Source organism: Corvus kubaryi, unplaced genomic scaffold, assembly GCF_017639235.1.
Source record: "Corvus kubaryi isolate FWS band 111438036 unplaced genomic scaffold, C.kubaryi_AGA036_p1.0 37308, whole genome shotgun sequence".
In the NCBI taxonomy this organism is placed as follows: domain Eukaryota; kingdom Metazoa; phylum Chordata; class Aves; order Passeriformes; family Corvidae; genus Corvus; species Corvus kubaryi.
The window spans coordinates 2,305,283-2,328,584 of NW_024581096.1; the positions used below are offsets into that span (position 1 = coordinate 2,305,283).

The window sequence follows — 23,302 nt, forward strand, 5'->3', positions numbered from 1 at the left end:
ACAACAAAACTGTGCTAATAACTTACCTGCAATCCCTGCACTGATGACAACAATGTAAGTGCAAGATGGAGGGATGAGCTTGGGTGCAGCTTCCCAAGTTGCCTTCCTGAAACTCCACACCAGTGGATGGAATTAGTATTGCACATTTCTAAAACCAGATCCATAGTCCTTTCACTGCTAGAGGAAATCGAAAACCAAGAATAAACCTGTGGGCTTTTTTAAGCATTCAAAATTGCAGACATGTAAAAGCTTGATTATTATTCATGTTACTATTAATCAAGACTCATAAATAATTATAAGGCGGCAAGCAGTATTTATTGTGATAGTTCAGCTGCAGAGAGCTGTTTGACCCAAGCATCCTGTCATGGGTTTAGCAACACTGGATAACATAATAGTACTTACATTTTGGGTGGACTATGAGCTTTTCATGAGAAGTATCTGCAGGCCAGATACATGCTTTAGTCCCTGGCCTCAACTTCTATTTAGAATTACTTCATTTAATGAAGTCACTCTTGCAACCCTAAGAGGAGTTGTGATATGAGGTGCAATCTTAAATAATACTGCAGACAGATCCATGGAATTCCTCTACAGATTTATGGGTATCTCCTAACAGATCATGATAGAAGTTTTTAAGTCGTAGTTGTTTCTTCGTGGGTTTTTTTTTTTAATCTTGGCATTTCAAGTAGTTTTATGTTGCTACAAATCATAGTAAAGACCAGGTTTAAGTAGTTTCAGGAGGAAGTACTGAAACATGAAACAAAACCAGCCACAACTCACCCACGCAGGAAAAAGTACAAGAATCACATGACATTGTTACCTGCAATTTGTTATTTTACATGTAATGTCAAAAGGTTCTTCCAAATTTACAGTGTCTGGTATTGTCTCCAGTGAAAGCCTTACATCGCCATAACCAGGAGCCTGGAAAGGAGCAAGAATGTATATTCTTAGATGTCGGATAAGGAAGTTGAAGTTTTTGCTAAAGTTTTAATTTCCTGGAAGAAGCTTGGAATAAGAGAAATCTGAAGAAAGACGACTGACTGTGCTTTTGATTAGTATGGAAATCACAGCAGTTCTCCATCTTCAGCTGATGACCACCTTCTTTACAGGTTTAACAGTTCATCAGATAAGGATGATCTTTATTATTACATTTTTTCAAGATAGTTTACACCCTTAAGGTTTGAATAGCCATATACAGTTCCTGAGAAGATCAGCTTTAATCTAAGACCTCTGTTAGACAGATAACAGATCTGTGTGGACAACATCAGTAAAACTTCCCTGATAAACCCACCACTATTCCACATCCTAAGAAACAAGAGAAACTGCCATTTCAGTCCTCTATGCCTCTGGCAAAATAATTAATTGTCATCAGTTATAAAGTCACATGATAGGAATACTTGTTAATTATCCATGAGCCAAATACATTTCATATGCTCTAGTAATAAACTTATAATAAATATCTTAGTTACTACCAAGCAGGGCTGATTCAAAATAGGAACTTGCAGATGAAAAAGCATGTTTAGATTTGCAATCCCCACAAGTGATAGATCATGAGGGAAAAACAGGGGAAAAATTTGTCCTGCCTGCCAAGGCTCAGTTATTGTACATGTTCCAATTCTGGGGATGATGTACTGAAAGTTGTATTTACAGCATGATTGAAAGATTTCCCAAAGAGGTCCAGAAAGTCAATGACTGACAGGCTGGGAACAGGTTTTAGTCACACAGAGTTTTTGCTATAGACGAATGACAGATGACATTTTAGAAAGCATATTAAATTGGACATTAAGAGTAAGCAAAGGGATGTCAAACCAATGCAGACTTAGATTAGTCAAACAACATACATTTAGAACCTTGCAAGAAAGAGAATTAACTATTCAGCACTGGAAAAATGCAAATATATTCAGCTGTATTTGGTGACAAGGAGGAATTTACTGTAAAAATTACACTCACATCCCTAAACAACAGGGTTAATTAACATTAGGCTCTTCTTTTACCAGAGATACATTAAGAAAAAAAACCCAACAAACACAAACCCACAATAAAACCAGTATTTTAGAAAATAAACTTAGCATCAACTGGCCAAATCAAAACAGGATCAGAGCAGATGAGGCCTATACTGCACCATACCTGTTGAACTCAAAAATGGGATACCTCCAAGAACTGATGGTTAGAGGCAAAGGTGCTAAAGTAACACCAAGAGGAGTAACATAGGTTTTATCCATAACTGAGGTAATTGCTCAGATTATGGAATCAACCAGACAATTTCCCACTTGTGCTACTCAAGAATAATGTTCTTTAACTTCGAATTGGTTCTATTCTGGTCCTGTGCTGAATGCCTGTGAGCAGGTGGAGGACCCTTGGCATACTGTAGACATGCACCTGCCTGATTTATTGCCTCCCTGTAGACTGTAGAGACTGTAGTTGTGAATCCCAAGACCAAGCCACATTAAAAAAGAAAACCCCAAAAACCCAAGCCAAACAAAATCCAACCAAAAAACCAACTAAAACCACAAATTATGCTATGTGGGTACTCATTTCAAAGGTGCATTTCTGATCTAAACTGAAACAATGACTGAGGGACTCAGTACAGGTAAAATTCTGGGACGGGGTGGGAAACAATGGTTATGATCAACAACATCAGTGATGGCAAATGGATTAGGAGGAAAATGATTAAGGGTGACATCTAGAAACTAAATAATCTGATAGCACTTAAAAGATAAGGAGAAGAAAAGAGGGAGTTGCACTGCAATGCAGAGGGGAAAAAACCCCAACTGCTTTTCTAAGGACAGATGTTGCTCAAACTACACAAAATAGTTAATGTTTTTCTGTTAATCACAAGGCACAAAATGATGCATGACCAAAACTGTCTTGGAGCGTTGAAATGCGTGCTTCACATGCAATTCTCAGAGGTTCAACAAGGGATGCAGAGTGAGACAATATTGATTTAGGGAAGGAAAAGAAATGTCTCTAAAGAGAAATTATAGGAAAGGTCAGTTGAAAATGAAACAGTTTATTGTCCAAAGTAAGCAACAGGTTTCAAAATAACAGGAGTAACTAAGTTTAGAAAAGGGCAGTTTCTAATTTGATGGGGTTATGCACATTCTCAACACCTCAATTAAAAATCAAGAGATATTTCAGTGACTTGGTGACTTTTTAGTGACTTTCCTGTGAACTTCCAGGATCTAACTTTGCTTGCCTAGTTCCAAGTCAATGTGATTTCCCTACAGAACTGCTCAATGTTCTAGAAGATGGGACTGGGGGAAAGACAGAGGCAGAGACTCAATCATAAGCTCTGTAAACTTAGATTGAGATTCAATTGTCAAAGTTTTTTTTAACTACTCTTCCATATCTCTCTCACCATCCTCAAGTGAGAAGATGCAAGTCAGGTTTAGGCATTAGTATAGATGGCTGTGGAGCTGACTTAAGCAAGACAGTAATTACAACTTAAAATTCAAGAACAATTTATGAATCAACCAGAACAGACAGACTCAATCAAAACTGTGGACGTGAAAGATAAATAATTTTCTGCATAAAAAAATGTTACTTCAAGCTAAAATGTCTGTATGAACTTGGGAGCAATTTCTGTGTCAAGAGTTGGCATATTTAAAGAGGTTCTTTTGTCGGTTTGTTGCCAAATGGTATTCAAGCAGTTAATGTATTTTGCAACACGGGTTACTGGATACTGACAATTAAAGTGCTCAGTCCATTAACTTACCCACACTTCACTGAAGAAATATAGGAAATAACTCTCTAATACATACAGAAAGGTGTGAATAAAAAATGAGGCTCAAAAGTAAGCAGCTCACACTTTTTCAAGTCATTATGAAATTGTTCATTGAGTTTCCTTAAAAATGAATGCCAAGTTAAGTTAACACTCAAGTTAAACTTACCATTCTTTGGAGCTGGCTAGTTTGCAGCCTTCCTCGTTCACCCAGATTAGTTTTCCATACAATGTCTAGTTTACCGATCACTGTTACACCTTTTATTACTCCAGCTTTCTCTGCAAATTCTTGCTTTGGTTTCAGACAGTATAAGTATTGACGTGTATCCATAGGTTGTAAATAAGTTCTTGCGCCAAAAGTAGACTCACTGAAAGGAAAAAACACTGGGTCTTAATTTAAACAGTTATTCTGAAGAAGACTTAAGAACCCAACCTTTTTTCCCCATCCCCCACCACTCTCACTGTATGTGTACGCATAGTTTGTTAATGGTAAAACACACACAGTATTTTTCTGTTTTCACAACAGGAAACAACTCTAGAATTTATGTAGCAACATGGAGACCATGGAGAAATAAAAAAACCTGTTCTTCTCAGCCAGACAGAAATAAGATAGAAGTCCACTCTCCTACATTATAATTTATTATCTGGCATCTTAGTGTTTAAACAAAAATGCTGGTAATTTTTCTTCTGCTATTGTTCTTCCCTCAGAGTAAATCTCAATGTCATGAAACTAAGATTCCTGTTCAGCAGGAAAACTATTACAGTGGATGCAAACACTTTGGTAAGAACAAGGCTTCATTATGCTGCAGGTGAATCCTTCAACAGACAAGGAGAAGACAGAATTTTCACTTCAGCCCTTACTGCTGAAGCACTCAAACGTCACCTCCAAAAACCCAAGCAACTACATAGCACAAACAGCCAAAGTTGACTTCACAAGCTCTTGTATCCACAGGAGTAAATTATTCTGGCATTAGGTGTTTAACTAAATGAAATTTAATTTATTTCAGCATGACGAATTTTTATATTCTAAGACCCCATAAGGGTGTACCACTGATTCACCTTGACTGGTGCCTTGCTAGATCATTATTAGAAGAACTGAAAATAGTTAGTTTACTGATAGGAAGCAAGGATTAGTCAGATGGGTTCTGTAAGGCTAAGTATGTACACAGAGATCAGGCCAAAACCAGATCTGGGTTAAATTTTATATAGGAGATACTGAAAAAATAGTATGCTTTCATGTTACCATGTCCTCATTGTTACAAATTATTTGAGGATTAAGCTGGATATTTCTTTATTAGGTAGAATTATAGATTTTTAAGAATAGTTTCTATGAAAAGAAAACAAACAAATTTTCCAGTTGAATACATAATAGGAATTTGATCTTTTTATTCAAGCGAAGACGTACGATCCTCCCATTACAGACAGCTGACTAATACTTGTATCTCATGAAATATTAATACAAAGAGTTTCAAAGTCAAATGTTCTGAATCTGAACATACCTTTCCCCTGCTGTGTCAACTGTGTTCAGTTCTGCAACATTGTACATCATAGATGGTTCTAATGAAACCTTCTCCATAAACATTGGAGAGGTAGTGATATTCTGAATTTGAGCTTCCAGAAACACTTCATCTGTCTGAAAAAAATGGAAAGTGCAAGTTCATGAAAATATGATTAGTATTATTAAAAAGACTAGGCAGTCCTATTGTTAAAAAAAAGTCACACATGTTTAGTTCATGCCTGCAAATCAAATTAATTAATGCAAGAAAAAACCTTAATCCCAGTAACAATAGGAGCAAAAGTGTTAGTCAACAGGTATCTTGCCAAACAATGGATGTGGGATAATTTTGCTATGTTCTAGCTACTGTTTATTTGTAATGTATCAAATCACCACTTCCCAAGACTTTAATCAACTTAATAGCATCAATCTTTTATCCAAATTATTTAAAAAATGGAATAAATGGTAAGGAATTGCAGTGCACAACAACATGCCATGCCAGATTACTAGCGCATCAAGCTGTATAAAAAAATTAAATGTGTGTGTTTTTCTTTAACTGAAGTAAAATAGTTCGGGTACATGCTCTGAGATTTTATTATTAAATACTAGCATTCTAGTTAAAATGCAAAATCCAGCCCCTTCTCTCACTCAGCTCCACCATGCCTAAGGTTACCAATATTGTACGTGTCCAACAATTTAACTGTGCTCTACCTTCAGAACATCTCAAGCTAATGCGTGAAGATGGTATTGAAGGACCAATTCTAGTACAGAAATGAAAGCTACAGACTGTTAAACTTCAGAAGATGAAAAACCATGGAACTAGAGATGTTTTTGACTCACTTCTTTTGTGGAATTGCAGACCAGTGAAGTCACTTTGCCTCTCTAGAATAATCTCAGGATTGAAAAATTATGGAAGACTCAGTCTATTAGAGATATGAGCTCCCAGAAAAGTGAAAACCACAATTAAAGGAGTGCCAATTAAAAAAAGGGGGATACCAAATTTGCATTTACAAAAGAGTTACTGATTCAGACCATTGGACTAAATGATTCTTGTAGGTCCCTTCCAACTGAAATAGTCTATTCTACAGATTCAGATTGAAGCAGTTTGAGTATTTTGATATGATAAATTTTAAGAAAGTACTTTTGTGAGGAAGGTGGAACAAAACTTACAGCTTCTTTTTGATCAGTGTAAATAAATGATTCTTTATACAAATGAAGTCCTGCTTGTAAATTACAAAATAAAAGTGGGACAAAATAGCCAAAACATGTTTAGTCTCAAAAAATTGTTAGAAGGAGAAATAAAGAATGGTTGTGTAACTTTTTGTATTGTCTTATAAACACATTAAATACAAAGCACCATATATATAGTAATGAAAACTGTGCAACCTCAATGGGTTACAGAGACACCTCAGGCTTGCAGGAACTGGAAATAACCCCAACTAAAACATGGTTCTCAGTAATCATACTACCTAACTGTCACTTAATTTGATACCATTTATATCCCATAAATCCATTGCTCAAAGTGTCCATTTACCCAAATTTTAGTAGTTTTCAAAGCGGCAACCATAGGCAGAAGTTTTAAAATGCTAATTTGAAAGGAAAAAGTAAAAACAAGCAGCATAATGAAAAAGCAAGTTAGTTTTGTGTTATTTCTAATTTGGTTTAATATTACATGGTTTCAAAAAAAAAAACTTTCCAAAATATGCAGTTTATTTTAATACAAGACACGCCTTAAAGTGAAATCAGACTGCAGAAGAAACGTAGTAACTCAATCAACTGTTACATGCAGTTAAAACTGTGAAGTGCAGTTCCAGCTAGCCAAAGGAAGGAAGAACATCCAACTGCTGCTCTCTCCTCAAACCCACTGTCTCCACCAACCAGATGTGAAAAGTTCTGTCACAGCTTACACAAACAGTGCTGTAGTGAAACCTACATTTCCATGGGTCAGAAGAGAAAAATTTTAGAAAGAAGTAACTTCTCTTTTCAAATAATAGATCTAATAAAATTTTGTTGAGGTATTTTATAGGAAGCAAGAATCTGTAACTATCAAGTTCTAGTTTCAACAATGGGTATTAAAGAAAGAGCTAACCATTTAATGATTAGCTGCACATATAGAGATGAGAAAACATCAGTTTATGATATGCAGAACAAACATTGCTTTTCCATTATGTTTGTAAAGAATGTCAATAACAAGCACAGAGACAGTTAAGCAATTAAAAAAGCATACATATTTATAAAAAAATAAATAAAAATTACCACAGAACTGAGGTCACTCTAATGGGAAAATAAAAAAAAGAACACATTAGAGAAATTAGGGTTAAATGTTAAAGAAAAAGGAGGCTAACTTCCAAACAAAATGCATTTCTGCATTTTTTTGCACCATTTAAACAAGATAGCATTAGTAAGACAGAAACATAAATAAAAAATGGATGCAAACAAAGATGACAACTACATTTCTAATAACTTATAGCTAGTATGGTTACATGATTTACTAGCTTTGCTTCAGAACCAATCCAAAGTAGAGCTTAAGGCACACAAGTCACAGACAAGATATGGTAGAACAAACTGACTCAAAAAAAAAAAAAGATAATTAGTTTTTGAGCAAGTTCAAAGTTTGTCCTGAATTTAAATCCATGCAATGGGTTGTATATGAAATGGAAAAACAGTCCTTGTCACCTTACAGATAATTTGAGGTTTCTGCATATATGTCTCAAAAATAATGTGGTAATGTGTTCTAGCAAAGCTACCATGTTGCAAGGTGTAAGAAAATTTGGCATAATATCATCAAGAAAAACTCTTTTTTCAATATCCATCAATCCAAAGACCCAACTTTAATTGCAAACTTTGTTGTCTGCCTCCCTGTGCATGCGTGCAGGAACAGAACCTTTTACAGAGCCTTTTTCAAGGCACATTAAAGTCAGTGAGAGAGTAATTCAATCCCAGGATTGCAGCAGGCTAGGGCAACAGGGCATGTGTTCTATGCATAAATTTCAGTGATCAACTCCATCAATCCCATACTGCAATATAAGCAATAAGCAAGAAGATAAAGATTCAGCATCATTCCTTGTCTTAGAAGAAATTAAATTATTGATTATCATTAGAATATTAATAGAAAATAATTTTAGTAACAGGCATTATGAACAGACAACATCACATCCGTAATATTAATGATAACAGTTTAACTGGTTAGTCAACCTTTAGAGATCTTTAGTTAACTAATAACTGACACATACCATTCTTTTCTCCCCTGCTCTCAAGGATAATAGTCAGGATTAATTTCTTGGTGCTTTCACAGCAATGTAGTATCACACGCAACATCTAACCAAAGACTTGTTTCTAGGTTTTTAAAAGTTACTTGAATTCTATGGTCACAAGACATAGTAACACTTTACGTACTTTCAGAAATCAGATAGGAGTGCTACTATATCAGTTTGGTGGCTAACTGAGTTAATTAAGACCCGTATCAAGACTGGTCAGTATAACAATTTTGGAAAAAAAAAAAAGAGTATATTTTATCCATGTAAAAAGTTTGCCCAGAATTACCTTAGAGAGGTTTTAATTTCCATTAATTATCAAGTGTTTGATAATTAATCATGAAACTTACACATGAAGTACAAAGAGACCGCAACATTTAAGATATCTGTCCCTCTTTTCCCTATCACATACTTTATATCTGAAACAATAACATAATCCACATGCTAAATAAGATATTTATTTTGCTTCCAGAGAGATTACCTCATTTCTTAGAGTTATTTTCATTTTTAAATTACAGCAGCAGACATTTCCAGACATTCCCACTTATAGATAACAGCAGTTCTATAAAGGACTCAACCAGTGCTATGCGTTTATGCTCCAATCCTGCTCAGGTATCTCACACCTGGTCAATGTATGGTTTGAAGCCTGTGGCCTACAGATGTGTACCAAATTCTTCCCATAAATAGCCAAAGGCTGACATGTAATTTTGTCCAAATAAATATGCAAGGCATATATAAGGTCATTAAGTTTAGAAGCACTGTGTGTAACTGTCACAAATGTAAAACTTAAATTAGTGAACTGAAGGGTCATAGTTAAATAAGGGAAATTTAAATTTAAGCAATCTAAATTTAAATTTTCCCCACTCTGATAAATTGTCATCTCCTTTATGAACAATTAATCTCCTTTACAGTAAGTACTCTGTCAGCCTAAATATACAAGCAATAACTGAAAGTATTTGAGTTAATGAGAAACTGGAATATATGCAAAATTGTTAGTCAATTACATGAAGGTCCTGACATCTCTTTTTCCCTTTCATCAAAATTGCCTATCTATTTTTAAACTAAACCATATATATCTACTACCATTTTCCCCTTTAGAACAGATCACCTTTCTCAGAAAGGTGCACTTACAAAGCACTTTGAATTTAATCTAAGTAACAAACCCAGCACACCAAAACAAACCTGAATACACACAGTTCTCACCTCCGCATTGTAGAATTTGGTTTTCACATCTAGTGGTTTAAGAACCTGAATGAAATGGGAAAAAAGACAGATTGACAACTGGTTTACCAGACAACTTCAGGAAAGACTGCTAGGGTCTTTTACTAAAAAGTATTGGTTTTCTTTTTGATCTTAGACATAGCAGGTGCATGACAGAATATATGACAGAATCAACTCAAGAACATACCCGTGCTGCTTCTTACTTGTGCACACTTGAATGCTTCCCTACTAAGCAGTTTCCTCATATTGAAAACAAGTAGCTCTCCACCTAAGCAGTGGCCTCTTACGAAACTGCCCAAATCCGGTGCTCTAAGTAGATCTGTGTCTTTAAATAAATAATATATCCATACTGGGTCCTGCAGTGGTCTGCATTTGCTTTCAACTGTGAGCAACATCTAACATTTCTAACATTTACAAGTCTTTCAGAGCTCTGCAGCAAAAGTTACTGAGGGCTTCTCTAAACATAAATGAAACAGAGAACTGTCCATGTGTTTAGCTTTATTAGCCTTCACTTCCTTCTTGAAAATGCAGCTGGTTTCAAGAAATTAAGAAAAATCATAATACACAAAATAAATAAATAAATAAATAAACACATTAATCTTGATATTAAATCAGCAAAAAAACCCAACTCGATGTTATAAAATATGAAGTGTTATACGATAAACTACAAAGTGTTGGTTCGTAAGTGCTTGAATTTTGTGCATAAAGCCACTGCAGTTAACATATTCAAATATGAAACGTATATAAAGTAATGTAACTGAATGAAATATTTTATCATACTTGTAGGGAAACAAATTTAAATTCTGTTTCTGAAGACACTTGTTTCCAATTACACAGGGAAACTTTTTTTGATTGCCTATAAGTACACTGCATCCTGAGAAATCGCTAATGTTCCAAGTTGTCAACAAATTTTTTAGCACCAAAGACTTCAACATCAAAAAGTTGTCCTCATGGAGATTTCTGCATTTTAACAGACATAAAGTTCAATTCTTTCAAGTATTCATAACTATCTCTCTCTCTCTAGTCAAAAAAAAGAATTAAAAATTTTAATTTAAGCCTTTGTTGGTTGAGAGAGGATTTTTTCTGTCAAATATTTTTCTTCAGTGAGCTTCTTATAAATTTTCCTACATGCTGAATTTTTTCTCTCTCTTCTGATAAACAAAGTCTTTCCATTCATTGCAGTAAACCTCAACTGGCATTCCAGTAAAATACAAAAAATTATTGTGATATTCACAAACCACCCCTCAAAACCAAACAACCACCAAACCCTAGGAAGACATTCCTTCTCCATTTAAACATAATGCTGTTAATTACTTAGAGAAAGTTTTGGAACAGAAAGACACTATCAATCAGTATAAAACTACATATAATGATTTAAAAAAGAAGCTGATTAAAACACCAGTTCACCTTAAAAGATTCTAGAAAATGTAACTGAAAAATCTGAGAATCTGCAAGAGTAGGTTTTTTTTGTTATAAAATTGTTGGTGACATCTCAATCACTAGGAGCCATCAATTCTCACTGTAAAGACATAGTTCAGTTTTCTGTAACGCTTCTTTTTGTTTGTTCTCAGATTTTCTACTGGTGTCTCCACATCAAATTTAAAAACTAACAGCCAAAATTCTCAGTGCAGTTCTTTTCTCATAATGAATCAGAGAGTATTTATAGGTGTGAAAGTGTATAGATGCTTTCTGAGAAGTTCTTATGCTTCCTTCTTTGAATGAAGGGCTTCACATTTCAGAGATAGCTGGCTTCAACTATTTTCACAATTCAGTTGCTTGTGCTGGGTTCAGTTAAAAAGCATAGCAATTACGCCATGCATGCAGAACCCTGAAAAAAGTGCACAAATAAGTTTGCATACAAAATCTAAAGAAGACAAACCAGCATTTTGTACAAAGCTCTGACAAGAACAACATTAGGGAACAGAGAGAAGATGAGATCTGAAGCTTGCACATGCATGTGTAAGCAATCAGAGAAAGCCTAGAGGGGACAGAGAAACAGAACACTGAAAAGAGGAAAACAATGGAGAAATGGAAAGGGAAGCAGTTTCACAAGGAGCGCAAGACAAAGCACACAAAGATAAAAATTAGCTTCACTAAAGATGAAGAAACTCTACAGAGATGCTAGTTTCAGAGAGAGGGTAACACAAAAACTTATATGGAACCATTTTCCCCCAGGATTGTCAGTAAACACCCTTGACTAATCAATACCTGGTATTTCAAGGCCCGAAAGTACTAACAGCACTCAAGTGTTCTTTGTAATGCATGGAAATTTAACCTTCTAAAGACTGAAATTCTTTCTTCTGAAGTATCTAGACAGAATACTAGAAAACAGCAAAATGCAATCACCCCATAGTATTATAGAATATCCTGAGCAGGAAGATGACCACAAGGACCATCAAGTCCAACCCCCAGGAGTATGTGCCTAAGAGCATTATCCAAATGCTTCATGAACTCTGTCAGGCTTGGTGCTGTGACCACTTCCCTGGGGAGCCTGTCCAACCACCCTCTGGGTGAAGAACTTTTTCCTGATATCCAACCTAAATCTCCCTGACACAGCTTTAGGACGAAACTACATAATGCTCCGGGTATTACCAGACACTCTGAGAGTATCTAAAAATGTATTCAGTAAAGAGTGTCATGTAATCCTCCATTCCATGAGGATTAGTCCACCAATATCTAAGTCCCAATATATTTCTCTAAAAAATTAAACATCCATGAAATACAGAGTAAACAGACTCTTTCTTGCCAGAACCAGTCCACAAATTAGAGCTGCTTCCTGCTTTCCTCAGTCACTCTTATTGCAAGTCTTGAATTGTGCGATGGAACAAAAGGTTTAAATTCTGTCAATTACTTCTGTGGGTATTACACACAATACATTAGACTTCTTTACTTAAATTCCTTAAAAACCAAACTACTTAATTCCAGTTTAATAAGGTTACACACACTAAAAGAAAAATCAGATTTTTAGAATATAATGGTTACAATATAATGGTTAGATGTATCGAAGCTAGAATGACCAATACTTGTTGTGTTTAAAAATAGTCATAGAGCTGTCTGCTATAAAAAGGGACTTTTTAAGAGTAGATTTATTTTCTCAATAAATTAATAGAAATTATTAGATGCAATATTTATTAGTTCTGAGATGTTTAACTGTGTGGTTATTAGAAACCACCAGTTTGTGTGAAGTTTGAAGCAATGGCTTTTAATGGTTCACTTTTAAAAATGAACAGATTTTTGGTATGTAAAAATGCTTTTGAAGTATCAAATGTTTTAAAATGGGTTTTCCAGACTCACACACTTACTAAAAGCAGAGTAAAATACTTCATGAAATACCTGAAATTTGAAGAACTTTCTGAAGTACATCTTCTCTCCAGTCTGTGTAGTATAACTTACTGCACAAACTAAGCTGAAAAAGAAACAATTGGGGGGAAAAAAAAAAGTTGTGTTACTTTAAATCTCGTACTGTATCAAAAGCAGAACAGCATGCATGTACTGCAGTTTCATTTAAGCTCATTTAATAGTAGAAAAATTTAAAATTTTACATGTGTGTTCCTATCTCCTTTACTTCATGATGGATCACATCATCAATGCAACAGTCAGGTTTAAGCTCTGCCACTGCAGCACTAGAAGCTGAAAGGTTCAAACGCTGAGAACTTGTCTGAAGATCAGCCTGGACACAGAAAAACAAAGCATTGGTTTGAACTACAGCTGTTCAACACAATCTAAGGAGAAGTAACTTATGCTATAAAGTTCTAGGTTTCACTGAGCATTTTGTACTCTACATGCTTTCAAACATATTGTAAGAGCTTAGCTGGTCAGAACACAGGGCTCACAACACCAAGGCCACGGGTTCGATCCCCACATGGGCTACTGACTTAAGAGTTAGACTCACTGATCCTTGTGGGTCCCTTCGAATTCAGAATATTCCGTGATATTCTTGACTCAGACACCTTCTGTGACATATATTGAGATGACTTACAAATCTAAAGACAAGTTCTAAAACATATAAATAGTCCAGTCCTTCACCATACAGCTTACAAAATCTCTATTTACTTTTCACATTGAGTTCCACAATGACTTCTGAAATTTCTACGCTCAGTGTTTTCTTTGTTCAGCAGTAAATGCAAAAAGCCAATTCACTAGAAAATAACTCATACAATATACAGATCAGTGTACACTTTACAGGAAACTGCTTTGAAGACCTCATTGGAAGTGAAGGTAAGTCAATATAACTCCATTTTTTTAGCTGTGGAAGTTTTGCTACACCAATTCTTCAGAGAAACTTTAAATACAAGGGTGCATGTCCAGAGAAGGTCAATGGAGGTGGGGGTGTTTAGCCAGGGAAAAAAGGCTCGGAAGAGGTGTTGGGGTCCCTTCCCCCCTGCCATGTGGTCCTGGGAGAGGGGCCCTGAGGGCACAGACACGGGGTTTCCCTGCCCCTGCTCAGCCTCGTTCCCCACTGGTTGTTTTGTGTTCCCCTGCGCGGGCAGAAGGACCCTCGGGTCCCGTGATTGAGCAGTTCCTCAGCAGAGCCCCGGCCATGCGGCTGGGGAAATAAACATCTCTGAAACAGCTAGCAAGAATCGGTCCATATATATTTCTTTACACGGGCCTTGTTGATTGATACGCGTGTTGCAGTTTCCCCACTGCAGCAAAGAGGGACTTCACAGCTTTCTGCAATTACCTGAAAGGAGGCTGTAGCCAGGTGTGAGTCGGTCTTTTCTCACAAGTAACAATACGAACAAGAGGAAATGGCCTAAAGTTGCACATGGGGAGGTTTCAATTGGATAGCAGGAACAATTTCTTTACCAAAAGGGCTGTCAAGCATTGAACAGGCTGCCTAGGGAAGTGGTTGAGCCACCATCCCTGCAGGGGACTGTGTAGATGTGGAACTTAGGGACACAGTTTAGCAGTGGACTTCGTAGTGTTGGGTTAATAATTGCACCTGTTGATCTTAGAGGTCTTTTCCAACATAAACTCCATGATCCTGTAGTAAGTCCATTTTTTGATACAATCCTAATTTTTCATTTTAATCTTTGAAGATTTCTATAATCATTTCTATTTTCATGTCTTACTCCTTCCAATTTCCAGGTATATTTTCTGGATTGGAAAAAGTGACATGTATTTCCTAAAGTCTATGTATTAGCATCAAAGATACAGTATATTGTCAGAAAATAGAATCTACATATTGTATTTTTTTATAAATCTTTTGTAAGTGGATTTCTACTCACATACCTTCACCAGTATGTCCTTGACAACTTGATTGCTATCGTTGTGCACACTAATATAACTGGAAAAAGTCTCTCCCAGAAATATATTTCTGTATTTCAGAAAAAAAAAAAAAAGAAAACAAAATAGTTTTAGTAACTGTTATTAAAAAACCAGAACATTTCACTGAAACACTTCTAAGTTCACACACACACACAGTTGCCAGATCAAATCCTAGAAGAAAACTGGAATCTGCTCACCCATACTTCTAAAGTCATCCTTCTAAGACAAACAGCTTTAAAAGAAAATAAACAAATCAGAATTTCTTTTAGGTAAAAATCTGAGAGGAGTAAGAAGATGGCTTTCAGTACGCACAAAAATCACAGTAGTAAACTCTACTAGTGTAAGATGTGGTTTATAGTAGTGTATTACCTTAGAAATTCACCCACAGCTGCAAATCTCTTTCAACTTTCAATCCCTATTAGGTTCAATCAGGCTACAGACAAGAAACATCAGGAAGCATACATATATGTATTTCTAAATCAAGCCAGATATTATTTTTAAAATGACTGAACATCTCATTGCAGAACAATGGTATTCAAATAGAAAGAGAAGTATGAATCCTAAACCAAATGAATCCTAAACCTCGCATATTACAGTTACAATCATTCATTCTTACCCAAAATTTTGAGGCAAAGTCAGCATTTCTCCTAACATCAAAGTTTCTGCACCCTTTACAGTAGAAGGATCATCTTTCATGAGCTGGTTAAATAGATTACCTGTAAAAATATCAAGGTGCTATTAATTAAATATTTGCTAGGTCTAAAGGTTTGTCTACATTTAAGTTAGACATTTAATCACTGACTCGGATGTATTTTATTTTAGATATATTTCTTTTACAATAGACTTGTTTAGGGATGAAATATACATCCATAGGCCTGCCTATAAGATATAACTTAACTTACAGGCACTTGTGCCCAATAATTTATTCAGTATATACATACTGAAGGGCACAATCCCAAAGGCATTTCCCAAATTAACACTGAATTTTAAGAGAAATTCTATCCATCTAAACCACATTACACAACAGAACTAATCAACCTCACTTACTTTCTTCCCCTGCTTGCTTTGTATTTCCATACAACTACAACCTTTCTTCTTGAATCTTTCCTTTGACTCTCTTATGTTTGACTTCTAGACTTCAACTATTTCTGGGAGATGACCCAGGGATTTCCAATTTATGATGGCATACCAAGCATAACACAACTCAAAACCGGTGATTCTTGCAATATTGTTTTTCTATAGAACATTTATTTATGTGCTGGTTCTAATTACCAGAGCCATTTCTCCAGATAAAAAAACCACAATAATGCTAATCTTTCTCCACTTACACATTTCTCTCACAGAACTGCCTCTCACTGTGTATGTCAATGGCTCAGACTTTGAGGTCACGTGCTTGAGTATTATCACCAATCTTTCAAAGATATAGGTCAAGAGCTACAGAGTGCACCTTGCTACTTTCTTTCAGTTATTGCCAAATCTAAAATACACTGTTTTTTCAGATTAGAGTCTATTGGAGGTCATGACTCCTCTAACACCTAAGTGTTAGATGGCCACAATGCTTAAATGTGGTAATACATACATAATAATCAGTCAGTAGAAAAGACTTACCTGGCAAATCTCTTTCTTCACAAGTCACCGGAATATTAGTGAATAAGGTAGGTTTGGTTAGCCTCATCACTGCAAAAATCAAAAAACAAACCATAGGTCAATCAAACAAGCATTTTAAATTGTTTTTTCCAAGTATAATTTTGCCTTGCTCTTCTTCCACAAAAAAAAAAGCCCCAACAAACCACAACCACCAATTAAATCTTAGTCTGAAAAAGGATCACATGGCCTTTTACAATATAAGAAAAACTCCCTGCTATTCTGAGATCCAAGAACACTGGTAATGCCATTGCTCCCTCTTACTTTCTACCTCTGGTGAACTAACCTACTAATCTACTGCTTTCAACTTGATGTGCTAAAGGTCTTACACCTGCTACAGCGTTAAGTGCTTTGTGGTCTCCAGGAGTGTACCAGTTTCATCTATTTGTGGACTTCTCCAGGTTAAGTGCCTGTCCTGTGATCCGTTTTGATCTAGAATGGGACATGATGACTCACACAGACCCTTTCAGTCAAACACCAGCCTAAAAGAAATTGCATTAACACCTTAACCTATAACACATACACAAGGTAGAGTTACAAGACTAAAAGCCTACATTATTTATACCACTGCTTTTTCTGTAAGTCACAAACTTTAAACTCAAGCCAGCAAAACCATCACAAAAACCTCTCGAATATACTTACAACAAAACTATTTTACTCATACTGACAAAATCAAAATCATTGAGATTTTGCTATTAAAAAATCTCTAAGTAAGTGGTACTTTCAAAGGCTATTTTAACTCACACACAAAATTACATTATTTTTACTTATATGACAGACTTAAATGCTACTTCTTCAAAGAATTTCTCCCTCTTCAAATTAACCAAAGGCCCTAAACTTGTATATAGCTTATCATGAAGGATTCATATGAAACAAAATTGAGCATGTTAATATGTTAATATTAACTAATATAACTGTAAATATAAGGTGTTAATATGAATATGTAAAAACCGTTTTTTTTCTTTGAAACTTAACAAACATAAAACCAACTAAAACTAAAAAATAAACTGAAAGGATTTCTCTTGATTGCAACAAGTTAACCAACACCCTTACACGGACACATGTATGGTGGGTTTATTTTTATTGTACTTTTGTACAGCTAATGTGTCCAGACAGCACTCACTGTTTCCACTGGTGTAAAGTATTCAATTACTTTAATATATATTTCGGTACAGTGGGCTGTATTGCTTCACAAGAACTTACACTACCATACAGCAGACCTATGCAAATAAGCATTGACACAAACAATTCTCACTTTTCACAAGAAAAAAAGACAATATATTCCCTTTGTTACAGTGAAAAGTTGAAAAACCAGGACCTTTAAAGACTTAGAACCATGAGGTATATTACACAAAACCCAAGATAAGCAAAATAGAGTGAATAGTGAACCACATTCAACATTGAAAATGAAAAAGAAAATATACTGAATTATACGCGCTTATGAATTAAGCATTCCTCGAACAGAACAAAATGAAAGCCCGGATTTCAGCTTCTACACTGGTGCTAACCAAGACTGCAGTAATCCTGTAGAGCAACCAAAAGTGGTGTTCACTCATTATAACAAGACAGTTACCAGCTGAGGTGCCCACAGCTAGCAGTGCACCTACCATTATTCACATATAAGCCAACCCAAAGTAGCAGAAAGCTGGCAGCTACAGTGACAATAATTGCTCTTTTTAGTAAAATATTTGTTTAGCTCTTTTGTCAGTATATCAAATTAATACAGTGTGTTATTGGCATTACCTAATTTTATCCAAATTTACATTAAGCCTGTACAAACTAGTATTTGCTGACTGTTTCTAAAGAAAGAGTTACGTCATGTCTCAGAAAATAAATACATCACAGAATGAAGTCAAAACAAACGATGTTAGCTATGTTATCATATTTATTACGACTACTAACACATTAGAAAATATATCATCTCTTCTAAGATCCTAGACAAAAAATACATTAAATAGAATTCAAATCACACTGCATTTTACTTCATCTTATCTTCCAAAATGCTCATGCACAAAGAAATTTTGTTACTATTAATGTTAAGCTCAGAAATATCATGTCAGTGAAAAGTTGGCTTTAAAACTAATAACAACCCTCAGTTGCTCTAGAAAGCATTTTGCATCAGTTTTGCTAAGCGGTCACATTAAATGTCACATACACCCCAAACATCAATGTAAGACATTTATGAATGTCTCAAAATTCAGTCAAAGCTTAAAAACACATGTCAATGACTCAAATGGAGCAATTTTAAACTAAAAAAAAAAAAAAAGAAAATGTAATGCCTATAATAAAATATAATTATTTGACACAAGGATGTCATAAAAATATAAGTCTAATGGGCATTTACTTTGTTTTTACATGGAGAGATCTCTGTTATGCTTATGTGCACTTTGTTAGATTGTCATTAATGCCAGTTACATCAATCTACAAATATTAAACACTTGTTTTCCCCTTTTTCCAGATGCTATAGACCCTGACCTCCAGCTACAGCAGAACTATCTAGAATTAGTAGGAGTGCAAATGCATACCCTTGCAATTATATTGATCCCAGTTTAACTTCTCTACTGACCCTCCAAACACTCAATTGAGCAGGGACAGCATGACCTTGGAACACTTCATTCTTTCAAGAGAAAAAAAGTCATGCTGAACTCAGCCTTTTATGACCATAAAAGGCATTCAAATTCTCAAAGACAACAAACAAGAGGTTTCAGATACAAGTCTCACTTCTTATTTTCCTCACTTTTAGCTGGAAGCTAGTGTTTTCTTGTTCTTAAATATAGAGACAAAAGAACAGAAACACCAGGAAAAAAAAATCTTATTATCAAAGGTGTAAACGAGCAATTATTAAGTTGTTCATTATTTTTCACCCCACAGCTTCCACTGAAGCTATCATTAATATTTCTGTGAAAATATAGCTATCATTGCTAAGACAGTGGATATATGCCACATAAAGTAAGTTTGTATCTCATGGGAGGGATATGCCTTCACTAAAAAAATTCAAACACTACTTTCAGGAAATAATCAGATCTTGAAAGTCTTAACGTCAATTACAACTATTACAGCAATTATTACAACACACTTAAAAACATTTTTCCTTCTCCTAATTCCAAAGAAGCAGAGAGGACATACTTTGCTTAATTGAAAGCATAAATTTTATTATCTGGAATAGTCTGGAATTTTCACTTAAATATTTTCCTTTAGACCAGCAAGGTAGAGAAAAGCCATAAAATGCAGTACTAAGCCAAACAGAAACTTACTAATCTTAACAGAACCATAAGTCTTGAGGCAAAACAAAATTAAAATATATCATTATGGTTAGAAGACTGTAGCAAAGTAATACAAATAGTTTTCTTACCGTTAATTTATCAGCTGTTCTAAAGTCTATATATACTTAACTGCTTAAAAACTCTACTATTTCAGACAGTAATTTTATTATTAAACTATATCTAAAGTTATAAACTAAATATAATTCCATATTTATGTACAAGCAAATTCATTTTATCTGTAAGGCTTAGCTTTTCCCTAAGAATATTTCTAACATATTCACAGTATAATATATCACAGAAAATCCATATCTGTCCCACAGATCTTTGGATAGTAGCATTGCAAGATGGCAATTCATTCTGTTTAATGAGTCTATTCAATTTTATCCATATGTCCTCCAAATTCTGGTTTTTACAAATAGACTGTTCAATTGTCCACTTTGCTCTACAAAATGCATGCAGCTTTAGTCTTTCCAAATTATTTTGCAGTTCTTGAGATAAAGGACGAATCTTTTCTTTGAGTTTAGCACTAGGGAGAGAGACACTCCAAGACCTTTTCAATTTTTGTTTTCCATTAGGTGGTGGTTCTCCTTGATAGTCCAAGTTAATTGCTCTGTGAACAGCCTGTGCTTGGATTAAAGTTGGACCATGTTTCATGCTAGAGTGAAACTCAAGGAGATTTTTTGTGCAGTCATAATCAGGAGATCCTGCAACATATTCTGAAGGTGTAGAAAGTTGTTTCAATTCTTCCACTTCCTCACAAGAAATAACAGGTGCTTGCTTTTTTGGTTTGAGGGGAAGTCTGTGTAAATCACTTGGAAACCAGGGTGCAAATCTTGGTAATTGGCGAATGGGAAACTCCTTCACTGCTGCTTCTGCAAATTTCTGCAGTTTTATTAGATCCCTCTGATGTGGTCGATAGTGCAAGACCACTTCCATGCTTCAACAGTAGGAATCCAGTGACTCTTAGGAAAACAGTCTCTTGATTAGGATTCTCATATCTAGACTGAAACATCTTTTTTACAAGAATTTCCTTGCCCCATGACGCAAAGATCAGTGGAAAACAGGACCTAAAGCAGAAGTATTATAAAATAATAAGATACTACCATCTTAAGACAAACATTGCTAGGATATTTTTCAAGAAAGAAACAGGGAATAAAAATACGTGAGATATATATCAGAACGTTCTATTTTATCTAGGCTGAACATTAGTGGCTGTATTCCATCATTACCAGTGTAACTTCAGTACACTGAACATTATCCACATGCACACTGTTTACTCAAGAGTCCATTTCCAAGAGAATGCTTTTACTGTCACCATCTCATACCTGCCATCCATCACTATTCTTGTTATATTGTTGTGATGCATATTTAAAGACCCACAACTACTACTGCCTATTTTCTCAAATTTAGCAGACAATTTTTTTTTAAGTTCTCCTCCTACGTATCAGTATTTTAAGCCAGGGCACATTCTACTAGAAAACTAGAAAACACACGTGTTACAGAAACCCTTCCTGAAATAGTACTGACTAATACAGTAGTTTTTAAAGTAAAAAGTTAAAAGGCAAGTGCTCTAGGCAAATTAAAGCTGCCTGTTTCCATTTTGTATCAGAACTACACATCCAGTTTTAGCCTCAAAGCTTCCAAGCACAACACGCAACTATGCTTTAATCCTTAAGGAACTGATAACTTCTTAATTTATTAGACTTTTGGAATAACTAAACAACTTATTAAGTCCTCAAATGCTTTATACTTTCATACAAAGATTATATTAAAGACATGGGCATGGTGAAGGAAGAACTACAAACACTGTTATGAAATGTAAGTAAAATAGGCACAGTGTTGCTCTCCTGTTTCCTACCCTTCTCCCCCTTCCCTTGCCCCTGCAAGAAATTTGCAATCATTTAAGGCTCCCTGATGGAGAGCAGTAACATACAATGATATTAAAATAGTAAAATCTAGAATTGCCACTGTCAAGATTTTGTTTAATACAGTCACAATGCAAATAAATCCTCACACCTTCCCCACTTCGGCAAAATCTATGGCCTGGACACTGCATCAAATTCAAAACAAACCCAAGGATTGCACTGGTTTCTTATAAAAGCAAAATGATCCACCATAAAGCTTTTTGCTTCGAATTAATTACTATCAAAATGCACTTGTCAGCTGACGATGTTTCATGTTCTCAGGCTTTTGACTTTATTGTGTGTGTTTATGTATTTGAAAAGAGCTTGTTGAGCTTTGAATTATGGTTAACAGATTTTACTATCACATGCAGACACCATTAAAAACTTTGTCCAGGAGAGTTTTAAAATGAGAAGATGGTCTCTGAAATTACTCATACCTGTAGTATTTTATCCATCTGGGCAGCCTCACTGATCTAGAATGCTTGCAGAGCTGAGATTCTAACCAGCTCCTCATTACGTGTACATAACTAGCAGCATTTATGATTCAGAAATGATCACGTTTCTTCACAGGGCTCTCTTGATTCCTACATTAATTTTGGAGGCATGCAACTGTATGCACAATTGTACACAGCTGTATTTTCACTATTTGCGATCCCTGAATCAAAGAGGTAAGCCTCGTAGTTGCACATTTAGCATGAGGTGAAAAGGGCAAAAACCATCCAAAAGGAAATCACGGAATGAATTTGGTTGGGAAAGACGTCTGAGAGCATGGAATCCAACGTAAGACCGAACACCACCTTGTCGAATAGACCATGGCATCAAGTGCCACGTCCAGTCTTTCCTCAAACACTTTCCAGGACGGTGACTCCACCACCCCCCTGGGCAGCCCATGCCAATGTCTAATCACCCTTCCTGTGAAGGAATCCCTCCTAGCGCACAACCTAAACCTCCCCTGACGCAGTTTAAGACTGTGTCCTCTCGTCCTGAAAAACAAACAAACAAAAGAGGCAGCAAAGGAATTTTAGCTAAACATCTTCTTGTAACTGAAGCCTTGTGCAAAGCACCGACACAGCCGGGCAGCCGCGCTTGAGCCCCTCACGCCAGGTGCACATCCTGTGGGGTGTGGGGCATGGTAGAACAGCCCCCACCGCTCCCTTAGCCCTCCGGCACCTCTCCCCGCGGGCCCCGAGCGCTGGGCCGCTCCCTGCTCCACGTCCTAAACTGGGGGAAGAAACACCCTCGGCTGCCGATCAGACACGCTGTTTCCCCACCGGATCAGGGCCGGGCGGGCGGGAACCGGCGGGGTCGCGCTGTCGGTACCTTTCAGAGCCAGCAAATGCTCCTGCTTGGGCTGGTTGACATCCATGGCCGCTACCGCGCGGGATGGCCGGCGCAGCGGGAGGAGCCACGCAGAGCGCGGCGGCAACGGGCACGGCCGTCCCAGACTGCAACGCGGCGGGCGGGACTACAGCTCCCAGGGCTCCGCGGGCGGCTCGGGCGCAGCACCGCCTCCTCCACCTGCCAGCGCCGCG

General features: G+C 36.2%; 2 protein-coding genes across 6 annotated transcripts in view; both read right to left on the reverse strand.

Moving 5' to 3' along the window:
• TRAPPC13 (trafficking protein particle complex subunit 13) overlaps positions 1-23,173 on the reverse strand; it is a 26,398-nt gene extending 3,225 nt beyond the window's left edge. The window contains exons 1-12 of one of the 4 annotated variants that reach the window (XM_042028238.1): positions 23,091-23,173; positions 16,568-16,636; positions 15,576-15,675; positions 14,924-15,008; positions 13,231-13,358; positions 13,022-13,094; positions 9,671-9,715; positions 7,470-7,487; positions 5,218-5,351; positions 3,888-4,086; positions 818-918; positions 27-174 (exon numbers count right to left, since the gene is read on the reverse strand). In XM_042028238.1, the coding sequence (XP_041884172.1) occupies positions 27-174; positions 818-918; positions 3,888-4,086; positions 5,218-5,351; positions 7,470-7,487; positions 9,671-9,715; positions 13,022-13,094; positions 13,231-13,358; positions 14,924-15,008; positions 15,576-15,675; positions 16,568-16,636; positions 23,091-23,136 (1,146 nt within the window). In that variant the 5' untranslated portion in view covers positions 23,137-23,173. Of the gene's footprint in view, positions 1-26; positions 178-817; positions 919-3,887; positions 4,087-5,217; positions 5,352-7,469; positions 7,488-9,670; positions 9,716-13,021; positions 13,095-13,230; positions 13,359-14,923; positions 15,009-15,575; positions 15,676-16,567; positions 16,637-23,090 lie in introns of all 4 variants that reach the window. The other 3 variants (XM_042028237.1, XM_042028240.1, XM_042028239.1) reach the window with 3 other exon arrangements.
• SHLD3 (shieldin complex subunit 3) lies at positions 18,471-23,177 on the reverse strand. 2 transcript variants are annotated; one of them, XM_042028244.1, is made up of 2 exons: positions 23,091-23,177; positions 18,471-20,933 (listed from the first exon to the last, which is right to left on the reverse strand). In XM_042028244.1, the coding sequence occupies exon 2, from the start codon at positions 20,800-20,802 to the stop codon at positions 20,053-20,055; it is 750 nt and encodes a 249-aa protein (XP_041884178.1). In that variant the 5' UTR covers positions 20,803-20,933; positions 23,091-23,177; the 3' UTR covers positions 18,471-20,052. The 2 variants fall into 2 exon arrangements, with proteins under 2 accessions (XP_041884178.1, XP_041884179.1); XM_042028245.1 differs by lacking the exon at positions 23,091-23,177 and adding an exon at positions 22,208-23,053.
• Positions 23,178-23,302: the final 125 nt, after the last annotated feature.